The sequence below is a fragment of the Hippichthys cyanospilos genome, chromosome 4 (genome assembly GCF_059441005.1).
Source record: "Hippichthys cyanospilos isolate Australia breed blue-spotted pipefish chromosome 4, RoL_Hcya_1.0, whole genome shotgun sequence".
In the NCBI taxonomy this organism is placed as follows: Eukaryota; Metazoa; Chordata; class Actinopteri; order Syngnathiformes; family Syngnathidae; genus Hippichthys; species Hippichthys cyanospilos.
This window is the reverse complement of record NC_142372.1, coordinates 10,808,406-10,835,674: the sequence shown is the minus strand read 5'-3', so window position 1 is coordinate 10,835,674 and position 27,269 is coordinate 10,808,406. Positions and strand designations below refer to the sequence as shown.

Below are 27,269 nucleotides of genomic sequence, written 5' to 3'. Positions count from 1 at the left end.
TCAGTTGCAGTGCTTCTCAATTATTTATTTTTTGCAACAGTCCCACTAGGAAAGAGAAAACGGTTTGCACCCCCTCCCCCACTCGCCACGCCGACTCTAAATAATCTTATTTTTAAAACTGTATAAACATACGCAAAATTGATGCTTTTTAGAATTAACAAACGAAAAAGGCAATATAAATTAACTCTCAACAACTACCTACATTTTTAAAGCGTTTATACAGGTTACAGTTGAGTCTAAAACAGAAAAAAATAACCAAGTGCTTCGAAATACATGAAATTTAAAAAAAAGAAAAAAAATGCCCAGCCTCATTTTATTGCAGTTACACTTGACATGGCAAAAACAAAGCATTTTCCTGAGGTCATCCGCACCCCCTGCCCCACTATTTGAGAAAGACTGCCCAAATTATTCAGTAAATTCAAAACAAGAACAAGTACTGAAACTGCTTGTAGAATAACTGTTCCTGTATTTCTGTTAGGGAGAATGAAAACACACTGACCTTGTTAAATGGTCGGACTCTGACAGCTACTTTGACACAATCCCTGCCGTGCATGTTTGATGGGTTTGACAATGGAGAAATGAAACAGACCAAGCGACACACACTATCTCTCTAACACAAGCTCACACACTCACATACACTCTCACACCTGTGTCCTGTTACATGCTGCACAATGAGACAATGCAACGTGCAGGAAATTTGAAATATCTTGAAATATAATTAGTGGTACGCAACACTTGATGTGTGCGTTGTTTTGAAGTATTTTATGCTAATTACCCTGAACAGTACTACTTGTACTTTACAGTAGCTCAGGTTTCACTTTTACCTTGCCTTCAGCCTGAACCATGAATCATTTATATGCATGCGACATCATTTGCCAGGCCTGTATGTAACGGGCAATATAACCTATTGGTAACATTTGCTTCCCCAGAAAACAAAAAGTATCATGTATTTGATTTAAACTGCAGGGATTTGTTTCAATTTGCGTTGAGAAAAACCTTGTTACCTTTTGAGCCTTCAAGAAGGACCTTCACAAGGAGTGAACGGCACTTGACTGGGAGAAGCACACACGACGACTGCACAGGAAATTTGTTCATCTTTAATGTATTTATCAAAGAGCAGTTTTCATCAAAAAATAGGACATTTGAAACGCACTCTTCAGAAAATAGCCTATGTATCAGCCACACAATGCTCAAATCAACAAATCCAAAATGTTTTTTTTGTTTTCATCTTTGCACACTGTACAATATTCCAAGTAGGAAGAGTCCAAACTTATTAGCACAAGTTCAACGTGTGTGCCCAACCCATCACATCAAAACTTAAGACTACCAGTGTGATTGAATATTAAGTAGATAAAATTCCCAGATGAATATAATTCTTTAGGATTTATTATTTCACTTTTGGAAAATAATTATTTACACATTGTTAGAAAAATTGTTTGCATTTATTCTTAGCAGCGTTCCAGGAGGTTTAAAATTCAACAGTTAAAAAAAAAAGTTCCATATTAGAAGCAAAGCGACTTTTCTCTGGATCCTTTGAACAGGCGCCTCTGGAACTAACAAGAAGCTGCTGGCTGCCGGATTCAGACCGCAACAAAACGGCCACGGACGCAGCCTTGAACAACAATTTCCTCCAAATGAACCGAGCAGCAATTTTGAGTTGAAACACCAATTATGATTCAGAGGTTTTTTCTGCGTGTGACAGGCTTTGTGGAAATGCTGTCCATGATGCGTTTACGGCGGAGACTCATGCTGAACAACGTTCGAGTCTCCCGAACGTTTCCCGCGTTCTGGGCTTGCGGGGCCTGATTGGAAGGGCTGGGCAGTGGCGATATCAGAGCCGCTTCAACTAGGGGAAGGGGTTCTCGGGCCAGCGTGGATCTGGAGGCGGAGTGTGAAAGGATAACAAAATAAATACATTTTACAAATACAGCAAACCCCTATTTTCTTTCCAACACTTATCCATCTTGGATCAGCTTTCAGTGTTTGACCACGTGACGTTTGCAATGTGAGCCAGAGCGTACTATGATGTCAATTTTAGTCAATGGCAGGGGGCGATATCATTTCAAAATGATGAAAACCTGTTGGATGAATGTGGTATACTGTGTGGTATACTGCCCTCTAGCGGCCCAGGTGCACATCGGAAGGAGTTGCTCAATGCTCATTGAATTATTATCTTGCACAAACGTTTGAGTCACTTCATTCTATTATTACTGTATTTCTTTAAAATTATAATACTGGAGTGCTATTTTTATTTTCCAACAAAGCTCTTAAAATTTTTGTTCCTGTTTTTTGCAGGAATGGAATGAATGAAAGAATGGCATTTCCATTTCTTTCAATGAGGGAAGAGAAAATGAGATTAGCGTGTTTGTTTCACAAGTTTAGTCAAAGGACAAATTAATTGTATAAGTCAAAGCACCACTGTATTTGTTGAGGTTGACTTGGTCAAAACAGTTTATCACACCTTGCTGTTCGTTTGGCACTTGTTCTGCTTTTGGAAACAGCTTTCACTTCTCCCGCATGGTCTTCATCTGAAGTAAATTCCTGAAAAGCATAGAACAATTGAAGCCAAAACATTTCATTACTTTCAGAGTAAAACACTGAAGCAATATTGAAACATGTATTGCTACCACTAAGGATTACAAATCTGTCCACACTAGCAGTGGACAAAATTGTTGCGCGTGGCATGATGGTCAGTCTGAGGAAAAAACACAGCTCCTTAACTACACAAACAAAGTCATCTGAATTTAAACATTTAATTCAAATATACAGACAGTAACAACTCACAGCTTTGAGAATTTTACTTTAAACAAATCTCAGATTTTTACTCAAATAATATTCTACAAGGTGACTTCCACAGTTATTTTTTGTTAAGATATATGTACAGTACTGTTTTTGTTTGTTTTTTCTTAGTGACCTATAACGCAGCGGGCAAGAATAGGGAAAAAAAAAATAGGGTGTGCAGAATTGTGTGTTCCATTTGTAAATGCTTACCTTTGAAGACGTTTTGGAACTACTTCTGGTGTTACGGGTGACGGCCACCGGAACATCTCCACTGGGGCCTGGAGACTCTGCTCTGCTTGCTGAGACAGACAACCGCATTCCAATGTGAGGACCAACCTGGTTCAAAATCCTAACTGGTGAAGTTTTAGTGAATATAATGATTACTTCTTGTTCTCCTCCGCGAGGGCAAGTAAACATATGAATCTTCTGCCGGGCTGGTCTCGTCCTTTGCCGAATCTGCCACCGGGACATCTGCAGATGATCTCTTACTCCTCCGAGTCCCCGACATCTTTCTGACAACTCCTCCTGGGAATAATAGCAGCCGCCAAAGCCAAGCCCGCGTGAGCATGTTGGCCTCCATGTCCCGTTTCGAAAATGACGTCCCACCTTTCTGCTTCTCTTCTTCCTCCTGGAGCCTCTTGATGAGGGCGCCTGCTACCGGGGTTTCAGAGTCCACCTCCAACGGTGTGGCCAGTAAGAAAACGCCTTCCTCTGGATGGTCCCACAGTTTGCCTCTGGTTATCCGCCGGAGACTCGTGTGACGTGCAGCGCTGCTCAGGTTGGGCTCACCCTTGCCGGGACCGATGCTCGCCTCCATCTTCGCTGCAATCTGAGATTTACAAGGTAATTTACATATATATATATGTATATATATGTATGATAAAATCAATCCCCAGTATAAATGAACATAAGGTTAATGCTGACCTTTGGAGTAACACGCCTGGACTGGCGCCTCGTTCTTGTTGGGCTTGAATCGGGCTGAGTTCCACCTTCTTCGTCGTTTGATGGTTTTAGCCTCGTCTTTCTTGTGCTGCGTGTGACCGACAGTGGGGAAACCGCCACCTGTGCTTTGTCGCCCTCCTCTTTTAAAACCTCCATTGTCCTTTGCGTCTCGCTGGTGTTTGTGACCCGACGACTGGACCTCCTGGGCGTGTTTGACTGAGAGATGGTGCGTTTGGCCAAGATGGAAGTTCTGGTGGCTGCTTTAGAAGCAATATTTGCATTAGTGAGCGCATCTTCCGGGTCAGGCTCATCCTTACTTTTCCTTGTTTTCGTGCTTTTTATAGAAGCAGCTCTTTGAGAAGCTCGTCGCCTGGATGGAGATGCACCATGAATATGTAAAGCTGCAGTTGCATTATCGTCATCATCATCCTCCATATCCTCTTCCTGGCGCTGGACCTTCTTTGGAATTTCCTCCTGGACTTGAGAAACTTCAGGTGGAGGTTTGCGAGAGCTTCTCCAAGGTGTGCTGGCTCGGACATTGGTTTCTTTCTTTCTCAGTGTTCGCGTGGGTGTGGTGGGGACCACTGTGGTTTCCTGTGCCGCCTCCTGTTCTGGTTCATCAGGGAATGCAACCACTCTCCTTGGCCGTTTAGTCATTCGTGTGAACTGAATGGTGTTCTTCCTGTCCGAAGCTGAGGTCGCTGGGAGATGATAATCGGGTTCATCGATGGAAGTGAAATCTTGAACTACTTCATTACTGGGCCCAGATACACACTCTTCTCTGTTATCCACATCTGCGGGGTTGAGATGTTGCTGCTCCTCTTCCGATGAGCTCATGGTCTCTGAATGATTGACCGTTCCTTCCGTCCCAGCAGGCACATTGTCTTCAGAAACTTTCTGGACCTCCAGATGTTCAGCTTTACCTTCCTCTTGCTCCATTTCCACATTGGCATCTTGTGCCATCACAGAATTTTCCCCATCTCTGTGCTCCAAAGCTTCTGCAGGTTCCTCTAGTGGGACAGGCTCAGAGTCTGGTAGAGCGGCAGCCTCAAGTTCCTCAGCATTAATTTCTTCTTGAGGCTCTTCCACTTTCAGTTGAGCCTCATGGCAAGTGTTCTGTGACTCAGTTTGCCCATTGATTTCATTCCCATCAACAGACTCCCTTTCCTCCCCCTCATCTTTTTGCGTGGTCGCCTCTGACTCGAGAGCATCTGGTGCCAGAAGAATAATCTCTGGTTCTTCTACCAGGTCCACAGGAGCCACCGCTATCGGGTCCGATGACTGCGCATAATCCTCCATGGGCAATTTATCAGCCTCTTTACTGCTGTCCTCGTCCATGTCCAGCATCAGGGAGAAGGTGCCAGGAGTTTCGCATTTCTGCTCGTCTCGTTCGACGGGTTGCTGCAACTCAGGCGGGTTGAGAGGCGTGTTGTCAATCGCCTCCTGTTGAGCGTCCACAAACTCGAGAGGAACGAGAAGAGTGGTTGAAGGTTTGAGCTCCACGTAGGATGACCCTGGACCCTCGCCATCTAGCGCCTCCATTGCTTCCGTATCAGCGCCGAGTCTCACCATTATTACCTCTCCTTCTTCCCCGACCATCTGGAATCATAAAAACAAGAGTACTTTTTGGACCAACACTCGCATCCGTTTGATTTATATTTTTATTTGCACGATACCTTCATCTCAACACCTGGTGGTAACAGAGGAAACTCTGAAGCTTCCTGCTCCGAAAAAGTCGTTAAGAAGTGATTGTGTTCTTCATCAACAAATGCAGAGGTGGCTGGAAGGGCTCGGAGACTGCCGTTACCCTTAACCTCCTCAATGATCTCCACATCACTACCGGAGTCCTCTTCCGCTTCATTACACTCTTCCTCTTCCTCATCAGATTCATCTCCCTCCTGTTCTTCATCTTCCTCGGGTTCCACCTCTTCAGACTCAGAGCTTGAAAGTTCTTCGCTATCGTTCAAACTAACAACAGCTAGAAGAAAAGAAGAAAAAGCCTGTGAGCATGTAAATGAGCCACAAGGAACCATGTCGCCATTTATGTGTCTTCCTCACAGTGTGAGTCTGTGACTGTTGGCTCGGAAGAGGTCACAGAAGCGCTGGATTTTTGGCTGTTGAACACGGGTGGAGCTTCGGCAGAAGCCTGCTCTTCCACTTCTACCTCGCTGAAACAAAGCAGGAGAGGGGGATTATCTTTCCGGAGATATGTAGGGACCAAATTCACCTACATGGTTTTTTTTTTTCTGGTTTTCTTTGCTGAAATTTGGCAGAAATAAAATTCTGATTATGGATTAATTGGGTGATTAATTGGTTCAAAGAATGCATTGCATAATTAGTGATATCATAAATATTAATTATTGTGATATGTAGTTGAATAGATGTCTTATTTAACAAAGTTATGCTTAACAAATTCAGTACCAGCCTATTTTAGACGCTCCTCAAGCCTAATAGGAGAATGCAGAGGGTTTAAAAAAAAAAAAAAAAAAAAACTGGATGCCTTAAAAACAAAAAAAAATCTTGGGAGTGAATGAGTCAATTTATGTTGGACTACGTATTTTAAGATTGTTTTGTTTTAAACAAACTTTGACTCATTTGTGTATAAAGTCATTTTTTATTCACCTTCCTTGCATTGATGACCTTGACTTGACCTTATTATTGTAAAAATTAAGAGTTGCTTTTTTTTTTGAATGACTGGCCTACAGAATGATCTTATCAACAGATTTATTTGATCGGCCCCTAATTTTTTGTTAGAAATGATTCAGCATCACACTTTGCCAGGGTCTCTCAATACTTTAACTAAATCCACAATGCCTAAACTATGATGAAACAATACCTTGCTTACTTGAATGTTGACTGATAGATTATCAATACATCAATTACCTAACATCGACATGTTGATAACTAGCATTATGATTCCTGGTTGAAACAGTCCAAGGCAAAAAGCTTGGCTTGTGTAGATTATGATAGCATACTATCACACTGCTATCTAAATAAGTAAACTTGAACAAAGCGGAAAAAGACATTTGTATTTCAATATTTGAAATCTATGCCTTGTGTTAGTCATTTTTAGATTAAATTTTAATTAAAAACACAAACCTGCTGGGGACTGTCTGTGATAAGACATGAATTCCAGAGCGGGTCAGAGGAGGAGAGAGACCACTACCAAATAACTGTTGCTCCACAAAGACGGTCAGATCTAAGGGAAAAAAAAAAGCTCTTGGTAAAACAGAGAATAATTAAGTAAAAAAAAAAAAAAAAAAAAACTAATTGTGTCAGATGAAGTACAGTGTTGTATTTCGTAAGATGTATTTCCAAGACACACCTGTTGGTTGTTCCATATCTTCTGCTTTTACATCTGCGGCTTCAGTATCTTCAAATGCATTCATGCGCTGGATGAATTTTGTGGCTTCACCATCCTCACATGCGATCACATGCTGGGTGATCGTGACTGCCTGAGACTCTCCATGTGTGTTCAGGTCCTCAAAACTGGCAGGGGATTGATGAACGTCCGACTGGGCCATGTTCTCCATGGTGATCATTAATTGAGGCTGAGATTCTATTTCTTGGGCAGTGTCCACCAGCTCATCGCCTAGAAACAGAAACATGTCAAAAGAATGTGTCATGTCACACAATGAGTTGAGGGGGAAAAAAAAGGTCATTTTTGTGGTTGATGTGATTCCGTAAACATAATTACCCTGACAAGAAGGTTCTTGGTCAATAACTTCGGCATCTTCTTGTTTGCTACCCGATTCATTCTCCATTTCACACTCAACTTCTTCTTTGTCATTAACCTGAATATTTACTTGTTCACTGGTCAACTTGTTTATCTGGTTCTCCATTTTAAACCCAGATTCTTCTTCTTTTTCATCCTCACATGCCACAGCGATCTCCACCTCCACATCTTCTAACGTCTTTTGTTCGAGCTCCTGGTCTTTATTTTCAGCAATATTTGAGATTTGCAAAGAGGTCAACTCAGTCGCTGAAATAGAGTTATGCTCTGCTTCTTGATCATTGGAAAATTTGAGGTTCACAGTCACAACATCATCTTTATCTGGGTCGACGTGCTCGTCCTCCTGATGTTCATCTGCTTCGTAGTACTCCAGAGTGGTGTCTATCGAGTGGAAAGATGCTTGGCTTGTGTCAAAGCTCAAGCTAAGTCGACCTTGTGCCACGTCTGATGATTTGGTTAATGTAGCAGCTTCGTGGATAGGGAATGTTTCCTTCACAGAACATCTCAGCTCCGGTGAGGGAATACGACACGGGGGAGGAATGAACTTCACATGAGGCAGCTCTGCTTCTTCATGTTCATCATCTTGTGCAGACCAGGTTTTGCGTGTGTGAGAAAGACTGGCTCCTCTGGTGAGTAGATTAATCTCACCATCTGCTGCAATCTACAGAAGAAAATGGTTCGAGATTATTTGTAGTTCATTTTACTTACTGTATTTTTCATACTACAACTTACATTTTTATTTATTTTTTTAAAATATAGTTTTGCTGGCCCTGCAACTTACAGTCAGTGACCGGACTGGCACCCCAAATCCCTGTACCCAAAAATTTGTGAGAAGCCCTGGTCTTACCCCATTGGTCCAGTGCATGTCCTTTTCCAGTTCAGGCGACCTGGCCAATTCACTAAAAGTGATCCTGCTCTCTTTGATGCGAAGCGGAGGGGTGATGGAGCGTCCTGGAGATGCAGAGGGAGTGGCAATGGGAGAGGGCCTCTGGCTACTGCGGAGGATGGATTGAGGGGTGAACGCTGAGAAGACGCCACTGGAAGCAGCCAGAGCACGAGCACGCTGACAGGACAACAAGAAAGATATATGTGCAAATTTTAGAGAAAATTCAGCAAATATAGCTTTTATAGATGACAAAGGATCTACATTTGGCCTCACCTTTACAATCAGTGGAGTTTGCAGCAGGCTGAATTCAGGGGCCTTAGTGGTGCTTTTTGGAATGGCCCAAGAAGGTCTTGCAGGACTGCAATGGGGTCGAGGGGTGTGACAAGAAGGCTGAACCACAGAATTGATCAGCCTGTCAAATGTGAAAGCAAGGCAAGGTGAAAAATTAAAGAGGACTGTGGAAAAACTCGAATATTTTCAATAGTTATTACAAATGATTACATTATACAGCAAAGTAAAGCCCAGAATGTCATTTTTAAATGGCAAGACCACTAGGAGTGGATGGTGCAAATAATGACAGAAAAAAAAACATATTTGAGACATTTATCATTAATAATTTTGAGATATTTGAAAAAAAAAAAAAAGTAAAAAAAAACCTTCATGCATTTTAGTCATTTTTAGGGATGCAGCTATTGTGTAGTTTCAGTATTGGGGTGTCTTACAGAATATCGAACTCTAATATCAAGTAGTGGGGAGAAAAATACTTAACATATATATAACATATATAACATATTTCCAATGAAATATGAAAGACCAACGTTTAAAGTCAAAACGTCAAAAGTATTTTGCTGAACAAAAGGTACTCAAATGACTTCAGAACTTGTTTCACCTCTAGTAATTTTACCAAGCAGGTAACTGAATTGAATAACGAAAACTAACTACACCTAACTTACACGAGTTAACAAAAATTAAACTGATTTTTTTTTCCTTTTTTCAGTTTGTTCCACACAATTGAATCATGCTAGCAAAGCACACAAATATTCAGGTAAGTCCAAAACATTTATTTTATCTAAAATTATGGTCATTTACAGAGTTGGTTGCATTTTTAAACAACTTGGAAAATACAAAAAGGTCGATGATTGATGAAACAATGCTTTACTATGAAGTACCTTGACTTTCGTTTTGAGCTCATAGTTATTGGAGTTCCCAGGAAGGGTTCTGGTTGGGCTTGACTAGGTGGTGGACTCAGGAATCCGGAGGTTTTTGGACTGAAAGGTGAAGTAAGACATATGTAAGTCAACAATTTAACAATGCTTGAACTAACTTGCTGTTTGCTTACCATTTAGGAGGGGAAGACAGAGGTTTGTTCGCTTTACCCAACCAAACCTCCTCAATTTTGTTCAAGACATTATTGATGAATCCCGCTCTAGATATCACTTTATCATTGGCAGAGCGCTTGCTTAAGGTTGACAACGGCTGTGGACAATTCACTGCACCACAGTGGGAAATTATATTAAGATATGAAATTGAGAAGATTTACATGAAGGCTTTCGATTGTTTCATGCTCATGTTACCTTCTTTGTGGACGGTGCTGGGATGTTGGTAGGGTTTGGCCCTCTCCATCGCCAGTTTTCTCTGAACTCTGGGCAGAACTTTGCCATATTGCTCCAATATGGAATTGCGGGTTTGTGTCCGCTCTTTAAGCTTTGGGTCTCGCTCATTCTAGCGGTACAGAAAAAACAAAACAAAACACAACTATAGGTATCACTATGGTATACACTACGGGAATCAAGCTGCTTGGTTGAAACACTTATGTGACCAATCATACATTAAGGTGATATCAAAATATGACAAATAATTACAGTAATGCTTGATAATCCCAAGAGTTAAGACGGAAACTACTTGCAATCATTAATTGCTTTGTAATTCAGGGGATTTCAAGTTCTCTCTGTATTTGAGGAGTTTGGTGTCATACCACAAAGTGCATTTTGAGGTTGTGGTTGAGTCTCAAGGCAGCTATGTAGTTGGCTTGCTGAAGATAATGAACCATCAGTATTTCCCTGTTTTGGAGACCGCCTGTACCCTGGAGAAACTTCTCTAAGGTATCCTATATTATAAAAAAAACCCAAAACAAAACAATAAAAACAAAGGCAAATTACAAGTCTTATTATCTTTATAGAGCTTCTTTGAAGTGACCTGTTCAACTGGACCAAGGGGCAATTTTAGCAGCTCTTTGATCAAGCCCAGCTCCTGGCAGCTTTCATACAGGAAGCCAAGCAGCTCGGCCGAGTTGAGATGATTCGAGTGTTGCCTTAGTAATGCCAATGCCTCAGTGAGACACCTGGATTCAAAGATAAGCAAATTACCTTAAAAACAACAATCACTTTCAGTGCAATATTTAAAGTTCAACTCAGAATTCTTGAATATGATTCATTCATGAACATGTGCTATCAGCGAAAACGATGCCATATTGTTGTTGGTCAGCTCACCTGTTGTGTAGCAGTACAGACAGACACAATCTGGCCTGGGAGACGGAGGAAATGGGGGGTTTTGTGACGTGAAAGTAGCGGAGTGCCACAGAATATTGACCTTGACACATTAGCGCTTGAAGGATGCGCTCATGTTGCCACTCAAAGTGACATTGAGAAGCAGCCGGATTCAGGAGTGGTTCAAATGAAGTCTGATTAGATAGGGGTGAGAAAAACATGTTAGCATGTAGGAGTTACACTAGTAAAGTTGACAGTTCACTTCATTTTATTAATATATTTGCATGTGCCGACCTGATGGTCACGGTGGTCCAGCATCCAAAGGCCTTGCACTAGTTGAACTAATCCCATTGGCATGTCAAAAGCTGTGGGAAAAGACTCCACTGATGCTCCTCCGTCTTTATTGGGGAAAGAGTACATTACATCTAACAATAAGTAGAATACCTAAGAACAAGTCAAGGCTATCACACCGTGATTGGACCAAACAAATTGATAAAATGGACATCTGAGTACAAACAAAATGAAAATGAATGCAAAATGTCTGACTCATGCTTGAAGGATACAATTGCATGTTTTGCAGCCTCGTCAACATTCTCCAGAAGGTAAATATCCAGTAAAGCCTGTAGATGAGAAATTTATAATGAATCATCAGCTGGTCATGGATGGTGTTGCATCACCTATGTAAAGTATAGTATGTGTATTGACTTATGTTTTAAAATGTACACTTTGGCATACATGAAGGGTAGGTGGTGGATACAGTCCTGTTCCACCTTCATCCCTTTTCCACAAGCTGGCCAACTGTTCTCCACATTGGCCGACCAAACTGTCGATCATCAAGCAGTCTGCACACCACTTTCCTCTGTGACAAAAGTATGGGCAATACATTGCTGGAATGCAGTTAAGGGAGGGAAAAAAACATCTTTAAAAAAAGTACTCACTTTGCCAAAGATGTGAGCTCTTCCCTACGAAGAGTGTAATAGTTGCTAATGACCGAGTGACTGTAGAAAGGCCTGGAGATCTGCATGGCATCAAAATCTATAGAAAATGCACCAGTTACAATCGGTACAGAGGAAACTCATAAAACATCATACAAAAAAGGCTCTTCCCAAAAATATTTACCAGATCCTTCAGGCAATAGGCCAATGCGGCAGAACCAGAGAACCACTTGAGCATATTTTGAAATCAGACTAGATGTCAAGTTTTTGTTGATCAGACCCACAAGACCTGCACAAACCAAAAGGGAGCAGTCAATATTGACAACTACCAATCATCTTGAAGATAAAAACTATTTAATGAATGACAAACATTTAATGAAATAAGAGCCAAAATAGAAGGAACGGACACTGTATTTATCACAATTACAGTATGGTGGCAGGCGCATTACCTTTCTGCGTGAGCTCCTGGGCTTCAGTGAGCAGACAGTGGAAAATGATGCTGAGATTCTCCAGCAGTCTTTGGCAGTGCTGCAGCAACTGCATTGTCTGAGTGTCAATGAAATTGGACGAACCGTCGAACAGAGGTGCACCTTGGGAACATATTAACAAGAACATATTAAAGGCCCTTTTTCCTCCCAGTCGAGAGTTTTACAACATCTTGCTCTATTGCAGATGAGAATGTCCAGGAACTTACAAATTCCATCCAATTCCTCCTTTGCATGCGTCACTTTATTCCAGGCCCAATCCAAAATGTAGCGCAGGTTTAGCGCAGAGCCTGGTTGTTCTGATGGAACATAATAAAAATAAGTATCAAACGCTAAATGAAATAGCACCAAAGAGAAACAATGCCTTTCTGGAGAGGGAGTCTTACCCTCTGCAGTCCACTGCTTGATACAACCAGTGATCAGCCCTAAAGAGCTAGTCTCCACTGCAGTTGACAGGATGCCGTCCAGCTGCTCCTCCTATAAGAAATGGATAAATGTCGCAAAATATGTAACAAAAACTGATGTCGAACCACAGAACTGAGTAAAAGAAATTCAAGGCCTACGGCCCAGTGGTTTGAATTATATATCTATATATACAGTACAGTATATATAAGGGGATTTTTGCACCTGAGAAAGACTGGAAGTGTGGGCATCCCCAATACGAGATGCCAAAAGGCCCGATGTGAGGCAATGCGAGTAGCTGTGGGAGATGACATCACTGGAACACGGAACCGCTTTCTTCAAAAAGCTTAGGGTCTGGAGGAACATATTTTCATTCAAATAATTATATGAAAACTTTGGTGGCAGGATGATGCAATTACCGAGAATTTAACTTCATTTGTGGTTTTCCTTAAGACTTTCTTAAGATTCAATTTTGATTGCTAAGTGGGGAATGTGTTTCTTTTGGGTGCAGTTCTTAAATGCAGGTTCAAGACGGGATATGAATAATAAAAATTACAGTTAACACTGGACAGGGATATACATATTTCCAATGAATGTCACAAACCTGTTTCTGATATCCAGAGCAGGTGGAATGAACAACTCCTGACTTGAACAAACAGGTAACATCTGTAACAATAATAAGAATAAAAAAAAGTACAACTAAATTAAACTATTATGTTTTCCGAAAAAAGAATTCCTGTGCAAACGAGCAACCAGAGCTTCCAAAAAAATGTAGTAAAACAAAAAAATTAAGTGACTCACTTACCAAAGTTATATGCAGTCGGGTTGAAGTACTGCTCTGGTGGGGGGAATGTTAACGGTAAACCCCTACTGAGACTGTGATCCTGTACAACCACATCCAGTAAGACATTCTGAGAAGCCATTTGCGTCACAGGGTCCAAACACCAGACAGCAAGATAGGGACAGTTCTGAAGAGATTCACCCATTCTATGAATACAAACAAACAATGAAATTGATTGCATGTAGTGCAACAAAACATGTGTTTCACCCATGTAAAAGCAATACTTCTAGAATTTCGAGTACAATTTCAATTTGAAGGTGCTTCCATTGAGCTTCCATTAATTTTTTTCTTTGCTTCTGCAGCAGTGACAGGTACATTGAGCGCATGACAATCTACTCAAGGAACAAGGTCCGAACAAGCCGGTCGGGGATAGTCCAACAGTCAAACAGAACCGGGCGAGTTGTTGTGATGTTGCTTGCCAACATAATACAGGTGAATTAAGAATTCACACAAGCTCCATTGTACCTGAATGAGTAGGGCATCTGTGCATGGTACCAGCGGTTGATGTCAAAAACCCCAATGTAGGTAGATGGCATTTCCTGTCCGTAGGCCTTAACTTGCCAGCTAAAGATGGAAACACTGGTGTCTGGAGATGCAACTGAAGGATAAGAGGAAGGAGAAGGTGCTGTCAACTTGTGACAAAGAAATGATTGTGAGGACGATTCATGGTTACGCCCAAGTCTACTAAGCAAGAGGCATAAACCAACGTTTGAGTAATTTGGTAGAACTTTTGAGCCTTAAAACATTTTTTTTTTTTAAATCTGGGATAACTACAATATAATTCTGGTTGTAGTAATCGCCAAGTGTTTCGATTCTTCCCTTACTAATACGTGAACATTCTTACCTTCATTCATGCCGTCGTCCCTGTCTGGGTGGGGTCGGAATTTTTCAATAGTCTGGCAGCTTAGCAAGCGGGTGTTGGTGGTCTGAGCTCTGAGGGGAAATGCTGCGGCACCCAGCTCCTGATTGTAACGCTCCTCACAGTACTCTAGACCCTAAAAAGCAAAACAACAGGGTGAGGAGGCAGGCGTGGAAAATGCTCTTTAAGAGAAACAGTAATAACCCTCCCACCTCATAGAGGATCTTCCCTGAGGCTAGACATTTCCGCTCACTGAACGCCATCTGTAGCAAGCGAAGACTGACTGTATCACCCTCTCTGTGTGGGCGTGAAGGAATAGAGATGTAAGATTGGGTGGCTCCAAAAAACCCACATGAAAAGGTAAGCTGCTTGAAAAAAAAATAAATAACAAAGAAGGATAGTCTAATTGTGATGTTAACTTACTGATCTTGAGAAGACTGGACAACCCAGAGGTAGCAGCAGTTCCTAGGGTCATTTTCCGGCTCCTGGAAGGTGAAGGCATGAACGGGCACTCTGCCACCATCCAAATGGGAGTGGTATCTACATGTACAACAACAGGATTTGTATACTTGCTTTGTAATATACAAATCAAGAAGTGGCAATGATGCATATGTAGATTAAAAAAATAAAAAACATTAATAAACAGGAGAAAGCCTCACTCATTTCTGAGAGACTTCAGGTTCCATAGTTGCACGTAGCCATCAGAGAAGCCCACAGCCAACTGATTTGTTCTGGGGATATACTGCAGGGCTGTGGCTGATACACCACTTGGCCTATTGAGCTGAAAGCAAAGGTGTCTGCCCTCTTTGTTGCTCACTTCTCTGAGTCTGGGAATCTCTCTCGGGGTTTTTGTCACTAGTTGCAAGTCTGAAATCCAAATGGAGTGACAGCCTTAGCATGCAAACACACAGAAAAATCCTGTAACTGTCAATGTGGATGCTGCTCACCTGAAGCCCTCAGCTCGCTCTGGTTGCAAGACAGGTCGTCCAGACAGAGGTCCACGAGAAGAACATGCCCGAGATCTGTTACAACAGCGGCGATGCCAAAGAACCAGCGAAGACTCTGGTGGAGGTGCTGGGTGGAAGTGCTTGCTCCACCGTAGCTTACTAAGGGCTCAATGGCTGTGATCTAAGACAAAAAGCAGATTAATACTTTGTAAGAACAACCCATATTGAGCTGCAAAGTCTTCGAGTGCAGGGAAAAGGAAACTCACCCTGCCTGGGATAATCACAGCCTTGGCTACTCTGGACAGTCCCAAGTCATAGAGACACAGCACACTGCCTTCTGTGTCTTCTAAGCCTACCAGCAAGCCAGATCTAGATATAAAATCAATGACATTATCAAAATAATATTTGCATTTGAGTAGATGACACAGTAAATCCACCAAGAACCGCCACAAAAAGTAAAGACTGCAAGCACTGTGAGGCATTCGTATCTAATGGAATTATGTACAAATGCTACAAGATGGTGGGAAAGCACTTAAAAGAAGAGGACCATTGAGCATAACACCATGCAACTTGAATGGACACATTCATAAATGTAGAGTATAAACATACATTACTATGTTCAGTAGTTACATTATTCAACAGAATAAAAATGTCCCTTCTGACTGGCAGAAATAGTACCTTAAGCATGGAGTAGACCACAGTCCCAAATCATTTTAAAGTCATTTTAAACAGTGCAACTGCGCTGGAAGCATTTAAACATGCACTTGGGCTAGTACGATGGGATTAAACTTTTACCAGCCCCATTTGCAAGCATAGTATTCACCGTATTAAGCCTTGATGTAGATAACATCCTCATCAAAAGCAATAATTTGTTGTTTCTAATTTCACGGAAACAAATACAAGACGTATACAAATTAAAGTGAAAATAATAGCGGAGGGAATTAATTTGGAAAGAAAGTGACACTGTCACAAGTCAGGACACTGACCTTTTGAGCCAGCTGAAGTTCCTTGCAGTGAGGACATTGGGAGGGTGCTCCCCTTCACCACTAAAGCAGTATGCAGACAGACGTTCTGCGGTCAGTGCGTGGACAAACTCGAGATGGGGGCCGCAGGCGAGCCAAGCATGACTTCCACGGCCTTCATGCACATGGGAAACAGTTTTTTTTAGTGTTCATTTAAAGGAAAAAAAAATCCTAACATTTTCCGAATGATCTGAAAAAATTAGCCCTGCTCAATCCGAATAATGCATTCTTTTGAGAGAAATAAACTCACCAACAGTAAACTTTCCGCGAAGCACAGAGTCGAGTGCGACCTCATCCTTTCCCATAGCTTCGAGGGTCACCGCGGGGAAAGGCAGCAGGCTGCTGGTGACCTGTGCAGTAAGCTCATACATGGCTCACTGCCAGAACATTACAGGATATGTTAAAACATGCGGTACATATGTATATATTTTATTGCTGTGATACAACGAGGTTAAACTTAAGATCAATACACCAAAACTGGACATGAAATCTCAGAGACTCAAACTTCGTGCTTTGTTATGTACTGGCATTACATGCAAATACACTGTACCTGTACATGAAGTTACAAATAACAAAAACCAAAGGCTTGGTTATGAATCGACCTTTTGGGTTCCGGGCCCTAAATTTGTGAACTCAAGCTGAAAAAAAAAAGTATTCTTTGTTACTTGCTACCTTGTGATTTGTAAAATAAGAACATGTGATTAATCCCAGTTTCACGGGACAAACGAGCTTCTTTAAAAGCACAGTTGTGGTCCATTTGTCAGCAAAATTGTCAAGGGGCTTAGTTACACTGTGATCACCAACAACAAATAACATTAGGCCTGCATTAACATTTAGAGGTAGCAAAACAAATGTGAGTGTGCTTTATCATATTTCAAAAGCAATATTTTTTATTTAGCTATTATTTAATAAAACATGTTGCAGCAAGCAGAACACTGGCTTTTCTGTGTCTATTTTTTTAAAGGTTTAGCCACACTTAGGACGTTGCGCCCCCTTTAGGACGTGCTGAAAATGATTCGTGGATTCAAGCTGACTCCCGCGCAACGAGGCTGGCAGTCAGTAGACATATAGAAACGAGAAAAGCATGAACACGTATTCTTAACGACGATCTAACACACAGTTCTACATTTATAGCCATGCAAAATTAAATTAAGATGCAACAAGGTAAGTTTCGATGACTAGGCCATCTTCCCAAAATCGAAGTGACACTGTAAGGGGAGCATGAATAAACAAAACAAATGACTTTTGAGTGTCCATGTCCTGCAGGTAAGGGACAAATCCTCTTACAGAGACCGCCGAAGACACAAGACGTGACATGTCACGTGACCTGGAATGCTGAGATTGTGGCTAGCATGGCAGAGTAGAGATCGGGATCACCAGTTGTTAGCACATAGCGTTAGCTTGGCAGCTGGCAGGCGTGATGTCAAGCAAGCAGTTGTTTCAATCAGTTGCTTTTCACGGCGTTTATTGCAGATGTCACGCGAAGCAATCCCAGTCGTTATTCGCTATCTTTTTTTACGCTACAAATAATCTATTATTCACTTTGGCTAAGTTATCAGGTTCTGCAGTTATTTCACAAGGTCAAGAATGATAGCGTGCAACTAAAAGATAAAAAAAAAGTTGGAAAAAACTACGCAGAGTCGACGGTATGGTCGAATATCGGATGTTTTAGAAGTTTTAATTGGATTCTGTGCAGTGTAGTTGTGTGCTAAATAAATGTGCAACTTTGATCACTCGCGTTCATCCAATGTTTGTTTTTTACATTAGTAAACAAAACCCCACCAGTTATCACAGCAAACTGCCGCGCTCGTTCTGGTCCCTTGATCATTTGATAAACAAAGTTTCAGGGTAATCACATGACAATATTCGTTCAATTTTGAACGGCAACAATGGAAATGCGATTGGTTGGTGTGTGATCTGACAGGGAAAACACTAGCATGTACCTCAGCTACGACCTGCATCGTGGTGGTTTCGTTACAAGTCTAACTAACTACAAGTCGTTTTAAAAAATTGAATCTGTTCATCTGTAAGAAAGCTAAATAAACCGGGCTCGTTCAGCTAGCTCCTCGAACAGTAGTGGAAAACGTGATGCAACGTGCCGCCCGCTAGCAGCTACGGTGGTTGTCATGTTACCTTGCCTCCTCTGGATGGCTTTTATCGGGATCAACAAAGGCTTCGTTATCATTGGCGAATGTGCCGATCGTTGGCCGTCATAATCAGCACGGCATTTATGTTGCTCTTAAGTCGCTTAGCGTTTCTGATAGATGACAAGTCCGAAAGCTTTTTTGGAACTTCAAGCATTGGTTTCGTCTAGCGCCATTTTCACTACAGGGAAAAGCGTTTAAGCACTTCTTTGACGAATTTTTAGCGAATGTAAACGTAGGCTCGCCCATTGCCCCCTCTTTTGGTTGGCGAGTGTATTGCAGAGAAAAGGGTCTGAACTATTGCCGAGGTTGATAGGAATCTGCGTGGCCGACAAGTATTTTGGTCGAGAATCCACCGGAGTCTTTAGTGGTGATGGCCAGACGAAGCTTTACTGAAACACCAAACCATTTGTGCAAATTTCTCCGAAATGGGGTTCGGGTTCTGAAACGTTTGTAAACATGGACATCTCCTGGCAAACACAAACACTGCAGTTTATTTTAAGGCCATTTTCTCTTGAAAAACACGACCGCTGAACTTAATTTCGTATTAACGAATAATTGTTAATTAATTGGTATTTATTGTATGACTGATAAGAGAGATCTGGGGGGAAATGTGTGGAATTGTGAAAAACGTTTTTAATGTATGGACTGAGTTGTCATTTAAACACTTAGACCGGTTCCTTTTTTGCGCACAACCTCTCATTTGGAAAATACAACCTACATTGACAAGGAACGGATGAGGACATTTACGTACTAGACTTCGATTCCTCGACATCACACGACAGTAACTCACGAGCTGTTGACTTGTTTGAAATTGTGCCGTAATAAAGCCGTTAGAAGAACTTCAAATTGTCTCGATCTGTCACTCACCTGTGGACCATATCCACTTGTCTCCGTGTGGGCAAACGCCTTTATTTTTACAAACTATCTCTTAATCTGCTCTTCTGGTATAATTAACCTCAACACAGCATTCTGATTGTTGCATTTGCAGAAACCGAATAAAGAGCAAATTCCACACATTTTTATCAGACTCAAGGGGCGGCCACGTTGCCACTTGCTGTCGACTGAAAATGACATCACAGTTGCTCAGGGCTCAGTGACATTCTTACCTGAGCAACTCTGAAACACATTTCTGTAAAGACATTTTTTTGTAGGGGCTGTGATCACGTGAGTGCTGTGTAGTCTGCAAGAATACAACAATTTGGCCAGAAGCAGTCAGCAGGAAAATAAAATGAAAGTTGACCACCCTTTTCCACACTACCAGCTTTTGCATTTACAAGTTACACACCGATCCTCAATATGTACTTTGGTCCAAGGTATTTTCCTTGAACCTTCTTAAGCAAGTACAATTGAAGTACAAAAGACATTAAAACATGAACAGAGGTGCAAATTATAGAGATTTATTGCGCAATCTTGGAGTGTATTTCGCAGCAATTTCGCAGTCATTAAAAAATGCATTATGTACAAGCAGGATAAAAATCCTCATTAGTATTGAACAATTTCGCATCGTACATGAGGGTATGATCATTGTAGGTTTTAGGCTATGACATGTAGTTCATAGCAAGCAATCCAGACCCTACTAAGATTGCCTTAAGAGTTAGCTTTTCCCACAATGTTGAGTCACTCAATCCAAATTGAAAAGTTGTGATCAGCTGCTAGGGTTTCTTCATGAAGTGCTGCTCAATCATAGAATCATACTGTTGTCTTTCCCTACAATGACAGAAGCAAAGAAAATTGAGAATTTCTTCACCCTTTTAAAAATGTACTTATTATTACCTGTTGCTTAAACAACGTCCTTTTAGGTACTTCTCTTCTGCTTTCATTATTGAGATTTTGTCCATTCTCGCAATGGCATAGGTGATAGCCTGTGTAACGAAATCAATAAATGAACACACATTTATACTAATAGGCTCCAACCACAGTATGCCATACCTCAGGCAGAAGCACGTCCAAGACAAATGGTATGCGCTTCATGAGTTGGGCCACCGAATGGCAAGGACCCGTGTTCACAGCCGTCTCGTAGAGGTCATTAAGGTAACTGTACATCATGTCCAATTGTGTGCTGTCTTCCAGGTACATATTCACTATATATAATCTCCTTTTGGATCTGTGAAAGTGGAGCCACTTCGATTGCACCTGACCTCGGATCACATTCTGAGGGAGAGCAGATGGCGTTTCACTGTTAACTCCCTTTTTGCAGTTTGTAAAATCAGTAGGATTACACAAAATGTAGCTATTTTACACATTCCATGTCAATGTCACTTAGTACTTTGCATTTTTTTTTTTTTTTTTGGCAAGACCGGAAAACCCCTGCGAAAAGTAAACCCTCCGTGCCTTTGTTCCAATGCCCTGTGATCTCCTAACTGCAGTATGGAAGTTTAAAAGTCTCTTTTGGAGCACTTTTTTTTTTTAGCTTAAGTGTTTTCAGTGAGGCTCGAAACGGTCAACTCCCGCTGTAGCACTGAGCGTGCTACCCTTACCCCTGCCCATTTTTGCAGTACAGGTCACTATGTTAATCCTGCCTACACCCCTGTCTCTCACCCATTTTTGCATGACAGTCATGCAATGTTCTATCTACCGACAAACCAGCCTTCCCCACACGTATGGGACGTTCTGCACATAACAGGCTGACACGCACAGTGGTGAGTCTAGTAGAGTTTTTGCCTAACGCCCTTATATAGTCCCAGATTCAGAAAAGCAGTGGTTTAGTTTCAAGCAAAAGTGCCATCGCTCAAACAAGGGTGTGTATTAGGGTTGTTCGAATACAGATTTGCTTCTACCTTTTGCTAAGAATCCCCAAAGTGTGTCGTCAAATCATACCAGCAGTCTTTCTTCCACCATGCGGAGCTTGACGATAAAGTGCACAAGCTTTTTGTTGAGGCGGTTGTATTTGGCTTGGGTTCTGTCTGGCAGCAGCCTCTTGACGCACTTGTTCACCTCCTCCTCCTGCTGTTCACAGTCTTTGTCGGAACCCACCAGTTGGGACTCTTCTTCAGTCAACAAATCGTTAGCGGCGGTTTGTTGCTCCGAGGAGGCCTGCGGGTACTTTCGCCTCACTGGATAACCTGAAGAAGGGTATGGCTCATCAAGATCACAGCTAAAGGAATACTTACACACATCAGACTTAAGTATTCCAGCATAAATTGAATGATTTCCAAGGGGCCAATGAGAAGAGAGTTCTGCAATCCACAATTGCAAAATTTTAAACATTTGCAAAACCGCTGATCTGAAAGGTCTCCATGTGGAATATAGAGTGAGGTGAATAATATTTGAGTTACGTTGTTTTCATCCCAGCTCTTAGATATTGCGGTCTGATAGACAAGATATAAGGCTATGTTCACACTAAACCCGATCTCTATATTTACGTCATCACATTACAAAAATGTATAGAGGGATTATTAATGACAGAACTCATCAAAGTGTTTGAGGAAAAAGGTTATCTAGACTTTTTCTTATTTTAACATATTTTATTTTTTTTTAATTTGAACTATATTTAACCTTCCAGTTATGATTGTTTGCAAGGAACAGTAACAATATCTCTCATATGTTTATGAGTCAACTTACTCATGCCATGAGCAAAGTAGTCAATGATGGAGCCAGAAAAGGAGCCACAAGCTATAAAGAGGGAAGGACAAATAAATAACCATCCTGCTGATGAGACTGAAAACAAAAACAATCACAAAACAAAGTTACCGATGCGTATGCTGTAGTCTGTTATTAACTCCAAAGCCCACTGCATCAAAGGGGCATACTCTTCCTTGGCTTTGGCCTGGAACACAATCACCATTAGAACCAGTTGTCACCGATGTAGATGCAAAGAGATCAACGTGCATTCCATTCAAGTGTTTACATTCCTACCGCCAGTTCATCAGCTCCTTCACAGTCAAACGGCTTCAGGGATGTGAGAGCCACCGTAAACCTTGAACAACAATGGCGGTTGTTAGGCGTCTGACGTATAGGGATTCGGGGGGGTGGGGGGGTGGAATAACTTCTTACCCCCGTTTTTGTTGACTTAGGTGATTATCTATGAAAATAATGCTGGCCTTTTTTGCTTTATGATTTACTTGTTTCACCTGCAGAAAAACACAACAAAACCTGTCAGTCAAGTATTTTCTTTTGTGGTAGCAAATTATCGACATTTCTTAAGTTTGTATATTTTACTTTTTATCAGGTTTTTGACTGGGTGGCCAAGATATTAAATTGCTTTACAATATAACTTTTACATGCTGAAGTAACCAAACGTTATCTGCTTTAAACTTTGAATTGGGAAAGTATCGATACTAAATATCAGGTGAAGTTGACGGCCATCTGTGGCTTGTTTTGTGATCAGGAAACAAAAGACATGCATTCATATCTTTGCACTTTACTATTTTCCTCGAAAATAATTTGTACAACCATATTGTTTGAGTGGGACATTTTCTGGCCACTGGACTATTTGTTTCATATTATAAATTTAAATACAGCTTCACTGTGTTCTATATAAAGTACATTTTTATGAACAAATGGTAAAAGTAATTGAGTGTCAAAGTGTCAAACAAATGATCCACACGCAAGTTTCTGCACTCACCAGCGCAGGCCATGTTGGAAAATGTCGATATTTGCACCATACAAACACTCCTTTTGCGATAGATTGTGGTCCTGGAAAACATTCAGTTAACAAGTTAAAGTCAAGTTTATTTACGGTCCACTACGCCACTACAAATCTTACTCCTCTGCAACAGGTAGGAGGGAAGCTCCTCTTCATCAACACTGTCCTTATCCTCATCCTCCAAGAAAGAAAGAGGCGACAGCAGTTCCTTACGGTCACTCACCTCAATGGACAGATCTGACGACATCAAAGACTCATCTTGTTGGTTGAGAAGATGATGTGGAAATGACAAGAAACGCACCATAAAAAGAAGTTAGCATTAATTATCTTAAAAGAAGCTCAGCATAAAGGATGTGCTGAATCACCCTAAGTCCAATTCTGTGCTGATTACCTTGCTTTGGTTCAAATCTTGCCTGTGAGGGTTCATATGATGATGCAGTAATGGTCCTTTTGCTTGGTTTCTTAGAACAGTGACGTTTAGCTGGAGAACAAGTGGTTTGAATCGTTGGTCGTTTATTATCATTTTGTCTAGGTACGGCAGCCTCTGTGCTTCTCTTCCTGCTCTGAGACCTTGTTCTGTAGCTGGTAGGTTGTGACTCAACCTTTGTCTGTGGCACAAAAGGTGGAAGGGAAAAATAAGGTTCAAGGTTACTTAATCATTATTTTAGGCAAATATAGTGAATAGCTTTTCTTTATTCCACAGGTGACCTCAACAAGCGTACAGCTGCGCATGATGCATTAATGACATGATGACATGTATACAAATGGTAGAATTGGGGGAAAAAAAAAGACTGTCAATATCAAACATTTTTAGAATTGCATTTTCTATCATCTAGGTATGTTAGATATAAAACAAAAACAACTTTACAACGATAGAGCAGTATCACACTGTTGCCAGTTTGGTTATTAGTCTCCAAAGTAAAAGCAGATGTTTGCAAATAACATTTTGATTGAACACCACCAAAAATCTGCCTGCTTTCATTCAGGACTACAGAAATCGGAATAATTACTGTCTACCAGTTAAGTTGCTAACTCTATCCATCAATGTTCTAGAGACGCTTATTCTTACAAGGGTCGCAGGTGTGCTGGTGCCTAACCCAGTTGACTTGGAGCAGTGGGCAAGGGACAACCTAAAATGGTTGCCGGCCAATCACAAGGCACACACAGACAAACAACCATTCACATACCCGACCACACCTGAGGACAAGTTTGTATCTTGGAGAAGAGCAAAAAATTACAATATACCTTTTGAGTCCCATCCTCTGCTTCAGAGCGTGTGACGCAAATGCTGGGCAGTACTTCAGTGGACAAGCTGTGTATTTGTGTGGACGTAAGGGAGACTTCTGGTGTTTTTCTTGACAAGACATTGCTTGTTTTTTGGGTGCATTTCAAGGCACACTTAGTGGGCTCATGCTCAGTGTTGAAACTACTGCCGGATAAAAGACTTGTTTCTTCTGCGGCTGGGGACGAAATACGGCTAGGTTTCTGTTTTTGTCTTGAGATCTCAGCTGGTTTCCTTTTCTGTGCTCTCTTTGCTCTACCTGAATTATCACAACATATTTTGTTAAATACATTGTATTCAAAATCCATTTTAGGATTTATCTACTAAGCCAAACGTAAAAAAAAAAAAAAGTCTACTGCTTCTTTACAAGAAAGAAAGAGGAAATTATAACACTTAGCAAACATTGTGGCACCACAGTCTCGGAGGATGTTTAAGTTTTATTTGGGAAAAAAAAAATAGAAGATTTCAGACATGATACAAAACTACAATAATTCCAAATTAACTTTCTGGCTTGAAGAAACATTTAAAACAAAGAAAATATATGGTAGTCAGTAAGTTACTTTTTAAGACCAAACAAGGAAAAATACAAAATAAAATCACTCGAATCTGAGGAAAGAGTAATGAAATCACTCTAACTTCCATTCCCAAAAATAATACTTGCACCAGATTAGATCTGTTCAGTAGTGTAGGGTTAGTGGACTGCCTTAAATCAGGACTCCACCCACAAGAGATGGTAGTTGAAACAAAAGAATTTCAAACTTTTTATAAAAGTTTTATAAATACATAATGCGGTGTTGCAAAAGAGCAGCTCTGTCTTGAATCTGGACCAGGTACAAACAACATGATAAGTTTGTTGAAGGCTAGCATACTGGTTGACCATCAAACCATCAAGACAGAAAACTCAAAGCAGTATGTCTTGAAAACAGAAAATGCACAGCAAAACAAATGAGGAACAAATGGGAAGAAAGTGAAGTCTGGAGTCAACATCTGTGACCAAACTGTTACAAACTACCTAAAGGAAAAGGGATTTACATGCAGGAAAACATAACGAAAATCATCATTAACACCTAAAAAAACACTATTGCAGTGAGATAAGGAAAAGCAATTCGTCCATTGGCCAAATTTTGATCGAATAAAACATCCACCACAGTCATAGATGATATGGATCTGCATGTCAGGAAAAGGTTGTGTTGTACTGGAACCCAAGTTCACTACAGTACACTATATAAGGTTTAACAATTTAAGTTTTAAGTAAATCGATGTACTGCAGTAATATTTGTCTTCAATAATATGTATAGCATAAAGACTTTATGTTTAAAAAACATTTTTTGTGTGTGTGAAAAGTGGGGGCACTACTTCACGGATTTTCAGCATTCGCGGGTTTAACAATTTAAGTAAATATGTGTACTGCAGTAATATTTGTCTTAAAAAATATGTATAGCATAAAGACTTTTCATGTTTAAAAAAAAAACATCTTTTTTGAGTGTGTGAAAAGTGGGGGCGCTACTTCACGGATTTTCAGCTATTGCGGGCAGCTCTGGAACCTATCTACTGCGATAAAAGAGAGTTCACTGTACTCCCCCCGTCACACATACACACCTGGTTGCCCGCTCATCTGTTTCTAAATACGCCACTGATTGCTTCTTCATTAACTACTCCACCAGCCTCTAACATCACCCAGTAACCACCTAAACAACCAACAACCAGACAAAATAAACAATGGCGCCTACAGTACTGCTTGTAACTTATTAAATGAATGACAGCTGTGGTGCAAAAGAACTAGTGGTGTATCAAGTGTACTTTCAATCTTTTTTTTCTCTCCATGACTCCACAATTCTTTCATCAGAATTGAGTGTTAGCTTATTTTTTCCCTTCTGCTGTGTCAAAAAAAGTAACTGTTGCTGATTACCACGTCTTTTTTTCTTGATTTCTTTTGAGTTTCTTAAAGCCAGAACGTTGCCATGTAGAATGACTTTAGTTTTGTGTGCTTGTGTGATTTGTGCCTATCTGCTCCAATCTGCTCTATTTCATATAAAATAAAACAACTGTATGAACATCATCTGAGACTGGTGAGTCCCTAATTCAAAAGTGCCTGAAGCAAAACAAATAGTTCTTGGTAAAAACGTAAGAAATGCTACCTTTCATGGTCGGTTATTAAGTTAATCTTTCAAGGAGTTTGGGTGGTATCCACATCTGGCGAGACTGGGTTCTTCCACACATGGAACACAGAGGTCAAATCACTTTTTTAAGAACGAACAAAAAGTGACCGATGAGGGGTCAACGAAACTAACGTATCTTTCTTTTCGACTTGGTTATTACGACATTGGTCATTTGCTAACAAAGCAAATAACACCACATTTGCCATGCCAACATGCTTTGATATTCGTATTGTATGCATACTACGCAATGTGATCCAAAATTAGCTTTCACGCCCTTTAGCAGAGATGAAAACAGTGCAATTCACGATTGCACGGCCCGAGCGAGCGATAACAAACTGAGCCTTATGGCGGTTTACCGTTTACGAGGTCCTGTGTGTTCCCTGTTGGATTCAAACAGTAAACGAGAAATTTTCCTTCAGGGTACAGGTTCGGTTTCCGTAAATAAGGTATGGGCCATGAGACTTCCTCATGTCGTATTTTTAAGGGTGTTTGGCAACCATTGCGTCGCATTAGCCCCTCCTATCGATTCTTTTGTTCCCTACACTACATTTCTACTCGAAGAGATTACAAGCAAGTGTAAATGTAATACTGTACGACGCCACGCGATGACGCCTCTGTAATTTATTGTGTCAATAGGTCAGGACTTGTATATTCTAAGCACAGTACAGTACAGTACAGTACAGTACAGTACAGTACAGTACAGTACAGTACAGTACAGTACAGTACAGTACGTTTTCTTATGGACACTGTCGGGTGTACTTATACTCTGAAGGGAGC

At 40.9% G+C, this 27,269-nt stretch overlaps 3 protein-coding genes across 5 annotated transcripts in view; all 3 read right to left on the bottom strand.

The window, feature by feature from the left end:
* Nucleotides 1-1,075: 1,075 nt before the first annotated feature.
* ahctf1 (AT-hook containing transcription factor 1) lies at nt 1,076-18,630 on the bottom strand. Of its 2 annotated transcripts, none has more exons than XM_088413770.1 (40): nt 18,453-18,630; nt 16,570-16,696; nt 16,284-16,434; nt 15,564-15,666; nt 15,298-15,478; nt 15,010-15,217; nt 14,774-14,890; nt 14,563-14,647; nt 14,336-14,486; nt 13,957-14,089; nt 13,456-13,637; nt 13,255-13,316; nt 12,876-13,004; nt 12,635-12,725; nt 12,458-12,547; nt 12,213-12,353; nt 11,948-12,052; nt 11,767-11,863; nt 11,564-11,687; nt 11,392-11,448; nt 11,123-11,272; nt 10,832-11,022; nt 10,539-10,683; nt 10,318-10,449; nt 9,917-10,064; nt 9,682-9,832; nt 9,512-9,610; nt 8,616-8,754; nt 8,304-8,519; nt 7,421-8,117; nt 7,049-7,315; nt 6,823-6,922; nt 5,782-5,891; nt 5,400-5,701; nt 3,706-5,322; nt 3,388-3,610; nt 3,166-3,306; nt 2,992-3,080; nt 2,462-2,541; nt 1,076-1,878 (listed from the first exon to the last, which is right to left on the bottom strand). In XM_088413770.1, the coding sequence occupies exons 2-40, from the start codon at nt 16,688-16,690 to the stop codon at nt 1,677-1,679; spliced, it is 7,527 nt and encodes a 2,508-aa protein (XP_088269896.1). In that variant the 5' UTR covers nt 16,691-16,696; nt 18,453-18,630; the 3' UTR covers nt 1,076-1,676. The 2 variants fall into 2 exon arrangements, with proteins under 2 accessions (XP_088269896.1, XP_088269895.1); XM_088413769.1 differs by lacking the exon at nt 18,453-18,630 and adding an exon at nt 16,870-16,917.
* Nucleotides 18,631-19,847: 1,217 nt separating this feature from the next.
* LOC148424555 (PWWP domain-containing DNA repair factor 3B-like) lies at nt 19,848-27,151 on the bottom strand. Of its 2 annotated transcripts, XM_088414008.1 has the most exons (14): nt 26,849-27,151; nt 26,472-26,542; nt 24,297-24,592; nt 23,443-23,659; nt 23,172-23,309; nt 23,031-23,101; nt 22,460-22,536; nt 22,322-22,382; nt 22,157-22,232; nt 22,028-22,078; nt 21,284-21,528; nt 20,396-20,617; nt 20,240-20,328; nt 19,848-20,173 (listed from the first exon to the last, which is right to left on the bottom strand). In XM_088414008.1, the coding sequence occupies exons 2-14, from the start codon at nt 26,476-26,478 to the stop codon at nt 20,119-20,121; spliced, it is 1,605 nt and encodes a 534-aa protein (XP_088270134.1). In that variant the 5' UTR covers nt 26,479-26,542; nt 26,849-27,151; the 3' UTR covers nt 19,848-20,118. The 2 variants fall into 2 exon arrangements, with proteins under 2 accessions (XP_088270134.1, XP_088270135.1); XM_088414009.1 differs by lacking the exons at nt 26,472-26,542; nt 26,849-27,151 and adding an exon at nt 24,121-24,181 and having other exon boundaries at nt 24,297-24,563.
* Nucleotides 26,482-27,269, bottom strand: part of smyd3 (SET and MYND domain containing 3) — a 125,820-nt gene continuing 125,032 nt past the window's right edge. Inside the window, exon 29 of the transcript XR_015865497.1 lies at nt 26,482-26,542. The gene's annotated coding sequence lies outside the window, so the exon portion shown is untranslated. The remainder of the gene's footprint in view (nt 26,543-27,269) is intronic.